Source organism: Microtus ochrogaster, unplaced genomic scaffold (assembly GCF_000317375.1).
Source record: "Microtus ochrogaster isolate Prairie Vole_2 unplaced genomic scaffold, MicOch1.0 UNK60, whole genome shotgun sequence".
Lineage (NCBI taxonomy): Eukaryota > Metazoa > Chordata > Mammalia > Rodentia > Cricetidae > Microtus > Microtus ochrogaster.
Window position 1 is genome coordinate 245467 of NW_004949158.1, and position 15758 is coordinate 261224.

General features: G+C 38.6%; 2 protein-coding genes across 3 annotated transcripts in view; one reads left to right on the forward strand and one right to left on the reverse strand.

The window, feature by feature from the left end:
- Magi3 (membrane associated guanylate kinase, WW and PDZ domain containing 3) overlaps nt 1-15758 on the reverse strand; it is a 200779-nt gene that overhangs the window by 57295 nt on the left and 127726 nt on the right. For both annotated transcript variants that reach the window (XM_005369757.3, XM_005369758.3), the window contains exon 7: nt 5698-5755. In XM_005369757.3, coding sequence (XP_005369814.1) covers nt 5698-5755 — 58 coding nt within the window. The remainder of the gene's footprint in view (nt 1-5697; nt 5756-15758) is intronic.
- On the forward strand, nt 1411-2464 carry LOC102001155 (methylmalonic aciduria and homocystinuria type C protein homolog). Its single transcript, XM_013354685.1, is given in 2 exon segments — nt 1411-1480; nt 1483-2464. Coding segments are annotated over 2 exon segments (837 nt in total). The 3' UTR covers nt 2250-2464.

Consider the following 15758-nt stretch of genomic DNA (forward strand, 5'->3'; position numbering starts at 1 on the left):
AAAAAATCAAACTATCAAGCTACTCCTGAAAATATTACAGTGTAAAGCCCTAGAGCAGTGGTTCTCAGCCTTCCTAATCCTACAGCCCTTTAGTATGGTTCCTCATGTTGTGGTGACCCCAATGACCCCAACCATAAAATTATTTTCTTTGCTACTTCATAACTGTAATTTTTCCACTGTTGTGGATTATAATGTAAACATGATATGCAGGTTATCTGATAGGTGACCCCTGTGGAAAGGGTTGTTCAATCTCCAGGTTGAGAATCACTGCTCTAGAAAATTATCCCGTACTACTTTATTACCTTTCTACTAATATTGTTACAGAACAACACTGTTTTTACGTTTCAATTTCTTCATTATTACATAATAAATTAGTTAAATAAATGTAACATAAATTTAGTGGGACTGTGACTGAGTACATTCACAGTTGACTCTTGGAAAGCTTAGAACTCTGTAGGAAAGCAGGAAAAAGACAAGCTTCTACTTGTTACACAAGAATTGTAGCACTGACATTTTGGCAAGTCACTTAAATGATAGTTATTTTAGAATGTAGCTGTGACAAAAGAATAAAAACTAGAAATGATGTTTAAAACCATGATGAGGTCCAATTCAGAAGCCATTTGAACATATTCTATCATGTCAAAACACAAAGACAGTTCAGTCAAATATGTTTTCCACTAAAAATCTGCTTCAGTAAGAAAGGAAATTACCAAACACCAACAATTAAACATTAAACCATGAGAACTTCAAGCTATTTTATCTGTATATAGGCCAATTAATCATACAATATACATATAAAAAGGAAAGCAGTGTTTCCTTTGTTACCTGTGCTATTAATGGTGAAGGTAAGGAAAAACAAACAGAAACAATAAGTAACTATTACAGCAAGGGATGTTAGTTTTCTTTGTCCTTTGGGCTTCTACAGTGTCTTTTAAAAACCATTTAATTTTATTTTATTTGTCTGGTGTGTGCCAAGTGTGTGCCCTTAGAGGTCAGAGCACTGGATCCCACGGAGCAAGACTTACAGGCAGTTGTGAGCCACTGGGGTCCTCTAGCAAAGCAGTACATGCCTTCAACTAATGAGTCATCTCTCCAGCCCACCTCTAGTACTTCTTAACTTTCAGCATATGAAAATGAAAATCTTGGCATTCTTAAGAAAAAAACCCTTAAAATTAGCACTCAGAAAGAATCCTGTTTAGAGATGAACTCTAGCTGCCTTTTATATCATGAGCAAGAACGACTCATTTTGCCACAATGGCTTTAGAGGAAAACAACTAGTGATTTATATTTCTACACTTTGTGATATGTGAAAGAAGAGAGTAGAGACATAAAAATGAATAATATCCTTTTTCTGAAAATTCTTAGATAAAAGAATTTAGTGGACAGCAAGCTCAGCGTTCAGCGTGCGGTATGGAGCCACATGTCGCAGAACTGAAGCAGAAGATTGAGGACACCTTATGTCCTTTTGGCTTCGAGGTTTTGGCTTCCAGGTGGGATGGTACAATGAACTCCTGCCTCCAGCCTTCCACTTGCCCTTCCCAGGACCTACCCTGGCCTTCCTGGTACTCAGCACACCTGCTATGTTTGACAAAGTCCTCAAACCCTTCTTAAAGAGCTACCAGCCCCAACCGCTGAGAGACCCTGTGGATCAGTGCGTGTCCTACCACCTAAGAAGTGTTACCGAGAAGTTTCCAGAACTACAAATAGAAGTCATTGCTGACTATGAGGTCCACCCCAACCGGCGCCCTAAGATTCTAGCCCAGACTGCAGCCCATGTGGCCGGGGCTGCTTACTACTACCAATGACAAGATGTGGATGCTGACCCGTGGGGGACCAAGCACATAGCAGGTGTGTGCATACACCCCCGATTTGGGGGCTGGTTTGCTATTCGAGGGGTAATGTTGCTGCCAGGGATTGAAGTGCCAAATTTGCCACCCAGAAAGCCCCCTGATTGTGTGCCTACAAGAGCTGGCCACATCACTCTGCTTGAAGGCTTCAATTTCCATTGGCGTGACTGGACCTACCGGGATGCCATGACTCCTGCAGAACGGTACTCAGAAGAGCAGAAGATCTACTTTTCCACCCCACCTGCACAACATTTGGCCCTATTAGGCTTAGCCCAGCCCTCGGAACACCCTAGCACTACATCTGAGCGTCCCAGTTCCATGCTTACCAAGCCTCAGAATTCCAGCAGAGCACGAAGCTGGCTTAGCCCCAGTGTCTCACCACCTCTCTCCCCGGGCCCTTGATACCTTTCCCCTGTGGGCTCCCACTTTGGTAGATTTATTTGGGGTAGAACTTGGGTTTTGAAGAGGCACTTTTTTCAGTTTTTCAAAACAAGGTTTTTCTGCATGGCAATGGCTGTTCTGGAACTCACTCTGTAGACAAAGCTAGCCTCCAATTCGGAGATCTGCCTGCCTCTGCCTCCTGAGTGTTGGGATTAAAGATGTGTGAAAGAAACACATTTATTTTGACTATTTCCCGAAGCTCGTCAAAGAGAGTCAAGACTCAATTTACATTGGTCAAGACAAACACATTCAAGACAGACTCAAAATCGGCAGGTGCCTTCAAATATTGGACTCAAGCCTGTTGTATTTTTGTTCAGTACTGTAAGATACTATTTAGGGGTGTGGTTCTCAATCTTCCTCTCCACTCTCTCAAGTGCTGTAGCTGGTGAGGGGCAAGGATAGCTCTCCTGCTCTTATGACCCCAGAGCCAGCTCTCCCACTCACCACAGGCAGAGGGGTATCTCTACTCTGCCCATGCTGAGGGACGGAGCCAGAACTCCCACTTCATGTTCTTGGGCCTGTTCATCTGGACCCCTGTCAATAGGGTCAGCTCTGCTGTGCTGCCCAGGAGAGATGCAGGACCCACTTTCTTGAGTATACACCTGGTGAGTGGCAGGTTCAGCTTCCTTGCCTACCACAGGTGGTAAGGGTTGTGGGGGAGGGCACCTCTCCTCACTCCCACCATCACTCTGCAGATGAGGGAGGTGGCACTAGCTATGTCCATCTCATGCCCTCAGACCTGTCTCTCCTTCACCCCGTCTTCAGGGTCAACTGTACTATGCTGCCCAGGCAAATGGCCTGTTCTCCCAAGTGCTGCAGCTGGTGAAGGGTTGTTCACTTTGTTATTTATAAGCACATATTAAGATGAATAGATTTATTTGTCTAACCATGGAGTAAGGACACCCTCTAAGCAAAGAACTCCCTAAGTGTGAGAAGAGACTACTGATACTTGCCACTGATTCCTAGGAATGACATCGTGGAAGGAAAGAATGATCTCCCATGTAACCACTTAAGCATGCTGTGGCAAACCCCTCCCCCATTTTCAAAATTAAGTATTTCTATAGAAGACCTGCTATTAAATTTTAGAACTTTTTAAAAAAAGATCCATTTCAGAATCTCATCTTTTAAAGTAACTATAACAACAATAACACCAAAAAAAAAAAAAACCTGAAAAACTGCCATTTAGTTAGTGTTACTACTGCAAGATTCCTGCCAAAAGCAATCACGGTGCCATCTGGTCTGATAACTAAGAGAGCCAAAGAATAGCCATTCAAGTAACAGCTCTTCATCTCACCAGTCAGCTCACTGCAGACTACCAGAGCTGAAACTCAGACCCAGTTAATCTGGGACTCAAGCCACATTCTATAACGTACATCTTGAGTACAGACTGTTCTTCTTAATCTAATAAATTATCTTCTGTAAAAGAGCTTGTTCTGAGTCGATCGAATATAATCGCGGTGTTGATGTTCCTTCTATCTCAGGTGTTTCCCACACCTCCATGAGTACTTGGAGTGGACTTCAGCATTTCCCTAAAGCTGCTTCACTATTGGGTCTTCGCTTCAGAGGAACCAGATCATTCAGTTAAAGATTTTATAACACAAATGACTTTCACCTCTTCATCATGCATTCACATTCACTTGGAATGAGTAATAACGAGAGTCATTATCTCAAAAATGTTCAGCAGCATCTCTGGCAAATAATATTTGATGCAAGAATAATTTAAACAGGCTAAGTATAAGGGGAAAAAACATTGCATAAACCCCTTTTAGTTGGCTTCCAAATCTGCCTTTGACTTGAAATACACCAATAAAAAGACATCGTTTCTTTCTTCAACTACTCATGCCTTAAGGAAAATAAAAATACCAAAAGAGCTGACGAGTACTTTGCATATCACATTACATCATTATCAACAATATATTAGATAACACAATAGAAGGAAAATTAGTAAAGCTTGTCAAAGGAAGCAAAACATTGGATATGGCAAGTTACACACCTAGTGAAGACTAAGTTGCTTCCTCGGGATACACACTTGCTTTTAGGAAGTCACTTCAAGCATCTCTTTGACCACAGAGATACAGGAAGAACCTACATACTAAAGACCACAATGGGAGTCAAAGATACTTACTTTAGAGATAACTACCAGGAAATGGCATTGATTTATAACAACTAGTATTGAAAATTAATCATAAAATAGAAGATTTTTTTTTTCCTGAGTTAGGGTTTCTCTATGTAACAACCTGGTTGTCCTGGAACTTGCTTTGTAGACCAGACTGGTGTCAAACTCAAAGAGATCTGTTGGGTGCTGTGGTAACAGCACCCAGCAAAATTAGAATATTCTTTAACATCCTATTTTTCCTAGTAATAGTATCATTTTGATTTTGCAAATAAGGCAGCTAATGTCAGCTTTTATTCTTGTATCCTAATTACCTGCTGAGATACACTTGGCTAATGAAGAAGTCACTCAAACTTAAAACTGTGTTTGTTCTCTGAAAAATGAGCCTTCAGTTTTCTAACTCTCAAGCATTAGTTTAATAAGATAAATTCACTCACTGATTAATTCTTTTCTTTATTTACAGAGCTTCCTTATGGCTAGGAGAAAACAGAGGACCTCTGTGCCTTTAAATTTCCACATAATATTGAGGTTTCTGGCATCAGCACCTAAAGTTAAAATCCTCTCTGTAGTCCCCAGAAAGAAGGTAATTTTAGTAGTCTGAACAATGAAGCAATCTGATAAAAGGAAGGAAAGCTCAGAAGTGAAAGTGGTCACTAACAGCAACTGTGTGGTTGTTCCTATCTGTTAACACAGCTGCATTAGAAGCAGGCTTCACTCCTTGAAAGAAGACTACAGTCTCTAGACACTTTAAAAGAGAACACACCTTTAATTATATACCTCTAAATTTTAGATTACTATGTTACAATGACCTTAATGCCTTTTGGAAGTACACACTGGTAGTGATGGAAGAGACCACAACCCAGTGTCCATGTACTGCCTTCCTCTTTAAAGAATGCAGTAACCATTAGTCCTCCACACAATTTTCCTACTTCTTTTACAATCTTCCCTGTCATACCCTTCTCCTTGTTCCCCCTTCCTTCCTCTTCTTTCCTTAGAAACGGGTCTTTCTATATTGCTAAGTGTTGCTAACTCAAGTACTCTGTATCCTCACCTCTCAAGTATTGGGAGTACAGGCATATGCCTCCACTCTGGCCTCCCCTTTTATGTTCTGTATTGAGAAACTCAAAGCTAACTTCTAGAAACCTCAAAGTCAGCACAGAAAGTGGTCCTTTTCTTCTAGTTAAAATAACCACAAAATCAGGTCATAAAAACATAAGGTGTCATATTTAGTATTCCCTAGGGCTATACAGAAAAAGAAAACATTCTGGAAACTATTAACTCAAATAACAAACTTACTCAACATAGTATGTTCCATACTGAGGGTCCTCTATTTTCTCCCAGCCATAAGGAAGCTCTGTAAATAAAGAACAAAATTAATCAGTGAGTGAATTTACTTTATTAAATTAATGCTTGAGATTTAGAAAGCTGAGGGTCATGTCTCAGAGAACAAAACAGTTTTAGTTTGAGTCGCTTTTTCAATAGCCAATTTATCTCAGCAGGTAATTAGGATACTAGAACAAAAGTTGACCTTTGCTGGGTGTGGTGATGCAAGCCTTTAATTCCAGCACTCAGGAGGCAGAATCAAGTGGATTTCTGAAGTTTCCGGCCACCCTGATCTACATAGTGAGTTCTAGGCCAGGGGAAGCTATCTAGTAGAAGCCTGTCTTAAACAAACAAACAAACAAAAAAGCACACACACACACAAAAGCTAATTTATGAAAAAATAACATTAAAGTAAAAATGTTATCTGAACACAAGACATAAAATTAATAGTTATTAGGGTGCTGAAGAGGCTGAGAGATTAAGTAACTCAGGTTAAGAACTTCAGATCCATTCATTCTTAGCTCTCTACTGCCTGTAGCTCTAGTTCCTGGGAATCCAATGCCAGATCACCTTCACATAGAAATAAACACAAGATGTATCTTATTCTTAGGTCTAATTTATATATCTTTGTAGTACATTTTAACTTAATATTTCCTTTGCTAAATAAAATAAAATGTAGACCAAAAAATGCCTTGTCTTTTTGTTAATCACAGATAATTTGGCAGAACAGATGAAAAGTTATATGCAAAGAGAGATAGATGAGTCTTATAAGTGCCAATTACAAGAATCCAAGTGTGCCATATTAAGAAATTACATGCATTGTTCATATGAGTATGGAGGACAAAGGACATTAGGTATTTTTCTCTAGAGCCCCCCCTTATTTTTCAATTGCATTTATTTGTGAGTGTGTGTGTGTGTGTGTATGTGTGTGTGTGATATGTGTACATGAGTGTGTGACATGCACACACATGCTAAGGAATATGTGTGATAGTCAAAAGACAACTTTCAGGAAATGGTTCTATCCATCTACCATGTGGGTGATGGGAATTGAACTCAAGTGGTCAGACGAGAAAGCTAAGCTATCTCACTGGCCTTTTACCTTAGCTTTTGAGACAAGGTCTCTCACTGAATAAAGCTCATCATTTCAAGTAGGCGTGTTAGCCAGGGAGCACCCAGGGATCCATCAGTCTCTGACCTACAAGGACAGGGTGACAGGGACACATAGCTATGCCTGTCTTGTATATGGATGTTGGAAATTCATGCTCAGGTCATCTTTATTGCACAACACGAATTCCCACCAACTTAGCCACCACCCAGGCTTGTGAGCTTTATTTTGATTATAATAAGAGTGATTAAGCAGGACTATGACATGATTAAATTTATATTTGTATGAGATTATCGGCCATCAGTAACAGAAAGAAACAGACAGAATGGAGTGATATAAAAGCAAATAAAACCATGAATAGACTAGGCAATAAATTATGAAGGCTGGAAGTAAGGCACTGGTAGTAGGAGCGAGGAGGAGGGGCATGTTAGAGATAAGGAAGTCAGAGGGATAGGATCGAAATTACTATAGAGATCAAGGGAGAAAAGAGTGGGAGAGGAGGCCACGGTGATTTCCTCAGTTTCTAGTTCTCCTGGCATAAAAATGATGAACGTGTAATACCTTGTTGCTGTGACAAGATACCTAATGAAGCAACTTACAGAAGGAAGAGTTCGTTTAGGCTCACAATTTAAGGGCATAGGCCATGATCGTGGGGAAGGCATGGAGCAGGAATGTGAAGCAGCTGGTCTGACAGTCAGGAACCAGAGTTCAGCTCACTTTCTCCTTTTTATTCAGTCTGGGATTCCTACCCAATTAATGATGCTATCCATATTCTAGATGATCTTCCCTCTGCAGATAACCTTTCTGAAAGCAATCCTCACAGAAGTAAGCAAGTCAAATTCAACCGATTTTTATAATCTTTGATAACAAAGATTAATTACTACAACACATTATCAAGTACTTACTAATAACTAATATGAAAAACTGTTACAGGAACTAAAAATATAAAATTAAGATTTAGAAGAACTTAGGAGACAGAAGAAGCATTTAAAAAGTCTTAATACTGTGTCCAGCACAAGTAGACACTTAAGAAATGGTTAAGTTTTTAAAAGCTACAATACTAGAACTTAGTACTTAACTGCAACAAAAAAGGGAAGAGTGAGGGAAGAGCTTAGGAAAACCAGTTTTTTACTCAAACAAAAGAGAGGATTATCATTTGTTAAAGGCAAGAAGGAAAGGCATTCCATATATGTAGTCTGAACACATCCTGATAGAGGTATCTATGAAGCTTCTGGCAATACGGACCTAGATTTAACAGATAAGCATAGGAAGATAGACATTTGGTAGACACCATAAGAACAGCCATGGCAATGGTAAGACTGCTGAAACTGTGAACAGAGAGAGGTGAAAGATAAAACAGTCTGAGGAACACGACATAGTAGAAACTGGAAGGATAAATTACGGTCTATGGGAAAGGGTCAAAGAGAGAGGGCATGACCAGCACAAACAAAGCTGTATAAAGCAGTGAGGAAGAGCTGTCAGAAGCTATCAAGACAGATAATCAGGTTGTTGGTAATTTTAAGAAAAGCAGTTCTAGGCTGGGCATAGTGGCACATGCCATTAATCAAAGCACTCGGGAGGTAAATGTAAGTAGATCTTTGTTAGCCTGAAGCCAGCCTGATATACACAGAGAGTTAGTTACAGGCCAGCCAGAGCTACATAGTGAGACCTTGCCTCAAAAAAAGGAAAAAAGAGCCAGATAGTGGTGACACATAACTTTAATTCCAGCTCTTGGGAGGCAGAGGCAGTTGAATCTCCAAGTTTGGGGCCAGCCTGGTCTACAGAGTGAGTTCCAAGACCGCCAGAGATATACACAGAAAAACCCTGTTGAGGAGGGAAGCAGTTTGTTGAAAAGGCAGGGTTAGGGGTGGGTGCTAAATGCAAGACTATTACAATCACTATAATTTTAAAAATAGAAGTAGAATCCTTAACAAGATATAACCAAAAAAGAAAAAGAAAAATTTGTAAAAAAGATAGTATAAGAACTGTATAAAAGATCTAGGGTCAAAGGCAAGAGAAATATGTTTATTTGGGGAATGGGAAAGACCTAACTAACCTCACTATCTTTTCCTCTGTTAGAAACAGAAGCATTCCCCCCAAAAACAGCTGACTCAAAAAAGCAAAACTAATTTTGGCATATTACGCAGCTGGATGGTTCTAATGCCCATGAATTTATCCTTTCCCTTTTCTTTCAAAATGAATTTTTTCTTATTTAAATGTATGAATTACAACTGCTTTTTCATGATGGAGGCCTATTCAGCTGGTAATTTTCTATTATCACTCTCTAAGCTCCAAAATGATTCAACATTCAATATATTTATAAGATGACTTTGGCAAAAATTTATTCTTAATTGTTCTTTCATCATATAAGAAATGGTTGGGTTGAGAGTAGAATAGAATCCTGATGTTGTATTTTCTAAGATAATTACTTAAGCCAAAATACTAATTATTTTATTTGAATGGAAGATAAATATATTCATCTGTTGAATCATCAGATAGTGTGGAGACATAGTTGGGTTCAAATTTCAGAAGAACGGGAAAGAAAGGATACATTTTAGAATTGGTGAGGTTTGCCTAGAAGATCTAAAATGATCAGTGGATGGCAAACAGTATCTTATATTATACACTCCTACGTTCAAGATATTATCTTTTAACATATACTCTATATAAAGCATGATCAAGAAGATATATTCATATATATATATACACACACACATACATCCTCTTCCTCTCTCTTTCTCTCTCTCTCGCTCTCTCTCTCACTCGCTCTCGATCTCTCTCTCTCTCTCTCTCTCTCTCTCTCTCTCGCTCTCTCTCTCTCGATCTCTCTCTCTCTCTCCCTGATATAATCTTTAGTGAAAACAGTCAACTGCAGAGCTACTCCTTCCTGTGAAGGGAGACAAAGTACACAGAGAAAGTGGTAAAAGTTGCTGAGCATAAAAGATAGAGACTCAAGGGTCCAAAATCAGGACCTCCCCACCAGATTATGCAGGCAATACTGGAATGTATATCTAGCTGTAACCCTTCTACTGAAGGTGTTTAACTATTCTTGGAAGAAATGTATTTTTCATGAACCTCCTTGGTTTGTTTGTTTATGTGTATCTGTGTGAACACGTACCACAGTGCCCGTGTAGAGGTTAGAGCACAACTTTCAGCAGCTAGTTCTCTCCTTTTACCATATGGATTGGGAAATGAAAGCAGTAGTCAGATTTGGCAGCAAGTTATCTTTACCTGCTGAGCCATTGGGTGACCCATATGTCTACTTTTGAGAGTAAAAGAGGATACCATAAATAATTATACTGTGACAAAGAAATAGTCTGAATTTCTCAAATTCCATAGAGAAGCATGAAAGAAACATTTTCTATTCCTTTGAGGCCCTCAGTTCCTTCCAAAAAGTAAAAAGTATCTTTCCTGAGTAGTGAGCTTTACAGAATACACTCAATACGGCTGAGACTCTAGGAACTCCTGCTTCAGATGCTACCTGCTTGTTGAGAAACATTCTAGTCTGTCCTCTACCGTGCCTGCCTCAGGGGAGAGAGTACAGGTGCTTAATGCTGCTTCCTACAGAAGTAAAACAGAGAGCATCCATATAGATGCAGGACTCCATACTCACTGGCTAGTCCACATCTGACCTCATGTCTCTAGTTTGTATTTAGTTTTATTGTGACTCTAAACTAGTAGATGAAGACAACTCTTTATCTCCTTCTACAGAACATTACAGAATTAAAAAAAAAAACATACTGTTTGAGAGAGTCATCAAATTAATCTGAAAGACATCACAGCTTCTCTCCCTGCCTCCTCTAGTCTGGGAACTTTCCCCCTCTGTGGCAGTCTGAATGTACTGGCCCCATAATTTAATAGGGGAGTGGCACTATTAGAAGGTATGGCTTTGTTTGAGTGTGTTGGCCTTGTTTGAAACCTGTCTTGAGGTCACAGAGAAGAATTTTAGCATGTTGCCTAGAGATCTTGCGACAAAAAGTAGCTGCCTTTTGCCCTTGTCCAAAGAGTCTGCCTGGGACTAAAGTGAGGAGTTTTAGACTAATCCTGCTGATGGAAGAGATCTCAGAACAGCCTAGTCTAGACTCTGTTGTGTGGTCGCTAGTGTCCCTGCTTATAATGACTTACAATGAAAAGGAGCAAGCTGAGTGGACTAAATTACAAAATGTACATTTTGAGGAGAAAAAGAGCACTAGTAAATGGAATGGAGCTAAATCTTGTGTTCAAGGAAATAAATGAATTAAGAAATGGAATATAGGAAGTGGTGACCTCATAGCAAGATCCCACCCAGTTAAATTTCCAACTTGTGAAAAGGAACTAAAGAAGAGCTCAGAGTCAGTGTGGTGGGGCAGGTCTTCCATTCCTTTACTCAGAAGGCGAGGCTGGTGGATCTCTGAGTTTCAGGCCAGTCTGGTCTACAGAGCAAATTTCAGGACAACAAAGCTTAGGCAGTAAAAGACAGAAAGCTGGTGAAAATTATTTGAACTAAGGGACCATCTTCCAGCCCCAGCAAGCAGCAGAACTTAGCAGCTTTGGCCATGAGGTTCTGGTTTAAGAGTTCAGGAATGAAGCCATGGAGGCCAGGCATGTATCATGGTGTCGTTGAATGGAGGCCTAGTAGAGAGGCCATTACGTGAAGCTGTGAAGTTGAATCCTGAATTGCTCTGGAGAACCCAAGATGTTAGAGACGCCAGAGTCATGGGATAGCTGCCCATGAGAGCTGCTAACAGGGAGTGGAACAGCCCAAGAGAATAAGTATGTTACAGTCAACAAACCTGAATGGCGCTGGAGATCTGAAGAACATTTTGACATCAGGCATGCAAATTCAGAGTTGGGGTTTGTCCAATTGGTTTTTGATCTTGCTTTGGTCCAGTACACACATATTTAATATGTATTTAATAAAGCATATGTAAAACCAGATGTTTAAAGACAAGAAGACCACATAATTGTGAGTACTTTAATACCCCTGAAAATACCTCGGATGACGTATCTGAGAATGCCAGCTCAACTTCTATTTACTTATTGTATTATTAGCTTGGGCATAGATGTTTGTATTATCTTCAATCAGCAGTACTTCTACTTAACTCTCTTAAAGCAACATTTCATTGTGTGTGGGTTGCTTTAAAAGCTACATATCACAGGTTCAAATGGGCAGAAATAAACTGCAAGACTTCAGTGACCTGGAATGGTGTCATGGTCAACATGTTCTAGATAATGTATGTGACAATTTCGATAATGGAATGAGTAAGAGTACCATTAACAAAATAGTACTCAAAATAGTGAAGTTTATTTTATATAAATATTTTTACTTTCAAGAATGCTATGAAAACAAGTTTCAATGTTTTCTTCTAGTATACCATTAGATAGTTTTAATGCTAACATCTTGGAGACTACTGGTGTTAGGATGTGTCAGAAGAGTAGAAGAGAGGAGGTTATAAACAAAAGCCTTTAATCCTAGAGTACAGGGGAGTAGCACAGTGACTACAGAGGTCTGAAACATGCCTAGGCTACAAAGCAACACATTATCTCTAAAACCTCATTGGCACACATATATGTGTTTACAGGAAATTTTTTTCAGGTTTTCAATACATTGATAATTTTGACAAATACATTGACAAAATAAAAAAAATAACAAAAGAAAATGAAAACAAAAACAACCAACTTCCAAGAAATGAGAGCTTCCTAGGGCACAAGAGGTAAAAACTGCTAGCCCTGGCATAATGTGCAAGAAAAATGGAGTCTATGAAATAAAGAAGCCAAAGATGTCAAATTTACTTTAAATATGTACACTTGACATGCCAATGAGACAACTAAAAATAGGTTCAAAAGCAATAGGAAACACAGAAATCTAGTTCACAAAGAAGGGCAAAATACTAAAGATTAAGTGGGTCAGTCAATAGAGTGAGAGGAATAAATACCTCCTATTTATTTTTACCAAACAGAAAATGCAGAGAATTGAGCAGAAATTGAATTAGGGAGTAAGAAAGACAACAAATCAACAAGATAGACAAAGACTAATGAATATGCACAATCTGAAAAGTCAGTTTTTAAAGTATTACATGTTGTAGTTTATCTATACAATGGCTTACTTCAACATCACAAAGGACTTACTATGAAAGCCTTATAGACAAAGAAGATAAAGTACAAAAAAATTTATAAAGAAAATACAGGTGCTGAGCAAGGGTGCCTACCACCAAGCCTGACCACCTGAGATTGATTCTTGGAACTCAAACAACAGGAGGGAACAGAATTATTTCCATTCATCTCACCTGCCTTCTCCTTTGCCCTCCACCTCCCAAGTGCTGGAATTATAAGCATGTGCCACCAAGCCCAGCCTTCTCCCCGATTTTCTTTCTAATTAATTAATTAATTAATTAATTAATATTTTATCGTTTGTGTGTGTAAGCTGGTGCCTACAGAATCCAGAAGAGGGTGTTGAATTCCCTGGAAATAGTTACAAGCTATTGTGGGGTCCCTCATCCCCTTGCCTCATAGTTTATCCCTATCCCTAAGTATCAGCTCACAACATCTAGAAAGACATATTACCCAGAACCCCCAGTAGCCACACCTATCTCAATGCCAAAATAATTCCCTACCAGGCAATAAATAGTCATCACATTCTCCTAAGAACCAAGGAACAAACATTCAACTGACAAAGACAAGACGATATTATCAGGCTTGGGAATTACCTTCCTAAACCTGGGTGCCCAAATGTCAGATCAAAACAAAATCAGTAACAGCCAGGACAATGTGTCTCCACTAGAGCCCAGTAACTCTAGCACAGTAGGCCCCAAGCACTGTAATATAGCTGAAGCACAAGACAAAGACAGTACGATAGCCTTTATAAATATGACTGAGAACCTTAAGAGGAAATGAATAAATCCCTTAAGGAAATCTATAAAAATACAAACATTAAAAGGAAGTGGAAACAGAGCCAACACAGGAAACTCAAACTGAGGTGATTGTAGAATGAAAGATTCAGGAACTCCAACATGAACTTCAGAAGCAAGTCTCACCAACAGAATACGATAGAAGAAAGAATCTTAGGCATTAAAGACGTAGTAGAAGAAATGAACATCTCAGTAAAATAAAAAGTTAAATCTAAAAAAAATCTCCTGGCACAAAGCATCCAGGAAATCTGGGACACTATAAAAAGACCAAAGCAAAGAATAACAGGAATAGAGGAAAATGAAGAAAGACAGGAAATATTTTCAACAAAATCATAGAAGTAAATTTCCCTAACCTAAAGAAGGAAATGTCTACCAAGGCACAGGAAGCATATAGAACATCAAATAGATTAGAGCAGAAAAGAAATTCCCCTCTACACTTAATAATAAAACACTAAGTGTACAGAACAAAGAAAGAATATTAAAAGCTGCAAGGGGGAAAGACCAAGTAATATATAAAGGCAGACCTATTAGATTAACACCCAACTTCTCAATGGAAGCTAAAAGAGCCTGGACAAATGTTCTACAGACTCTGAGACCAGAGATGCCAGGCCCAACAACTATACTCAGCAAAACATTCACTCACAATAGATGAAGAAAATAAAGACATTTCATGAAAAATCAAATTTAGCGGTCTTTATCTATAATTTCAGCCCTACAGAAAGTGATAGAAGAAAAATTCCAACCTAAAGATGTAAACACACCAAAGAAAACATAAGAAAAGCCTGGCGGTGGTGGCGCACGCCTTTAATCCCAGCACTCGGAGGCAGAGGTAGGCAGATCTCTGTAAATTCGAGGCCAGCCGGGTCTACAAGAGCTAGTTCCAGGACAGGACCAAAAGCTACGGAGAAATTTCGAGAAAGGTTGGGGACAGAAGAATGTAAGAGCCAAAGGGGATGAAGTGTTTTTATGGGATTCGTGGGTGTACAAACAAGTGCTTCTGCTTCTTGTGTCTTCTCTGGGTTCCTTTCCTTCTGTTTGTTTTTGGCTAATTTTAATGTGTTCGTTTTATTTTATTACATTTTATTTTAATTAATTTTGTTATTATCCTTTAGAAACCTGTTTGTTTTCTAATGAGAAACAGAGAGGTGGATGGATCTGGAGAAAAGGGATGTACTGGTAGAAATAAAAGGGGGGGACTGTAAACAGGATATACTACATGAGAAAAAAATTCACTTTTCTATAAAAGGAAAAAACTACAAGAAACACAAAGACACTAACATTCAAAAAGAAAATTCATAAAAACATAAAATTAGAAACGATTACATAATCAAAAGACCAATAATGACCAAAAAATGCCCAAACAAGCAATATAAGACAAAATATCTACACAAATACCATTGAGTTGTGTTTTGTGTTGGCCATCTACTGCTGGGTATAGATTAATATGCCAAGTCAGACTCCACTAGAGAAAAAAAAAATTTTCCTTGAAAGCAGATGTCAATTGGAAATGTAATACAATGATTTTTTTTACTACCTTATTCATTTTTATAGTCACTAACTCAGTATTTCTATCACTTTTAGGAAATTCACAAATAATCTCTATTCCCATCTTCTTCCTGAGACAACTCCTAACCTTTTCTGTTTCCTTAGATTTCATTACTTTCTTATATAGAGAATAGTACAGTCTGGTCTTTTGTGTTTTATCTTTTTTTACTTTGGACAGTATAATTGCATTTCATATATAAATATATATTATTTAGTTTAATTGCTAAATATTAGCTAACTGTAGAGTTATATTACATTTTACATACTCATTATGCAAATAGTTGTTTCCACTTTAGGTGTATTTACTGATAATGTTAACTATAAATTCTTACCTATAAGCTTTTGAGTATGCACACACACATACACACATAAACACTTTTCATTCTTCCTGGGTAGATACAGAAAAACGGAATTGGAAAATCATATGGTGGACAAATTTAACTTTTAAGAAACTGACAAAAAGGCAACTGGGAGAAGATCTTCACCAACCCCGCAAC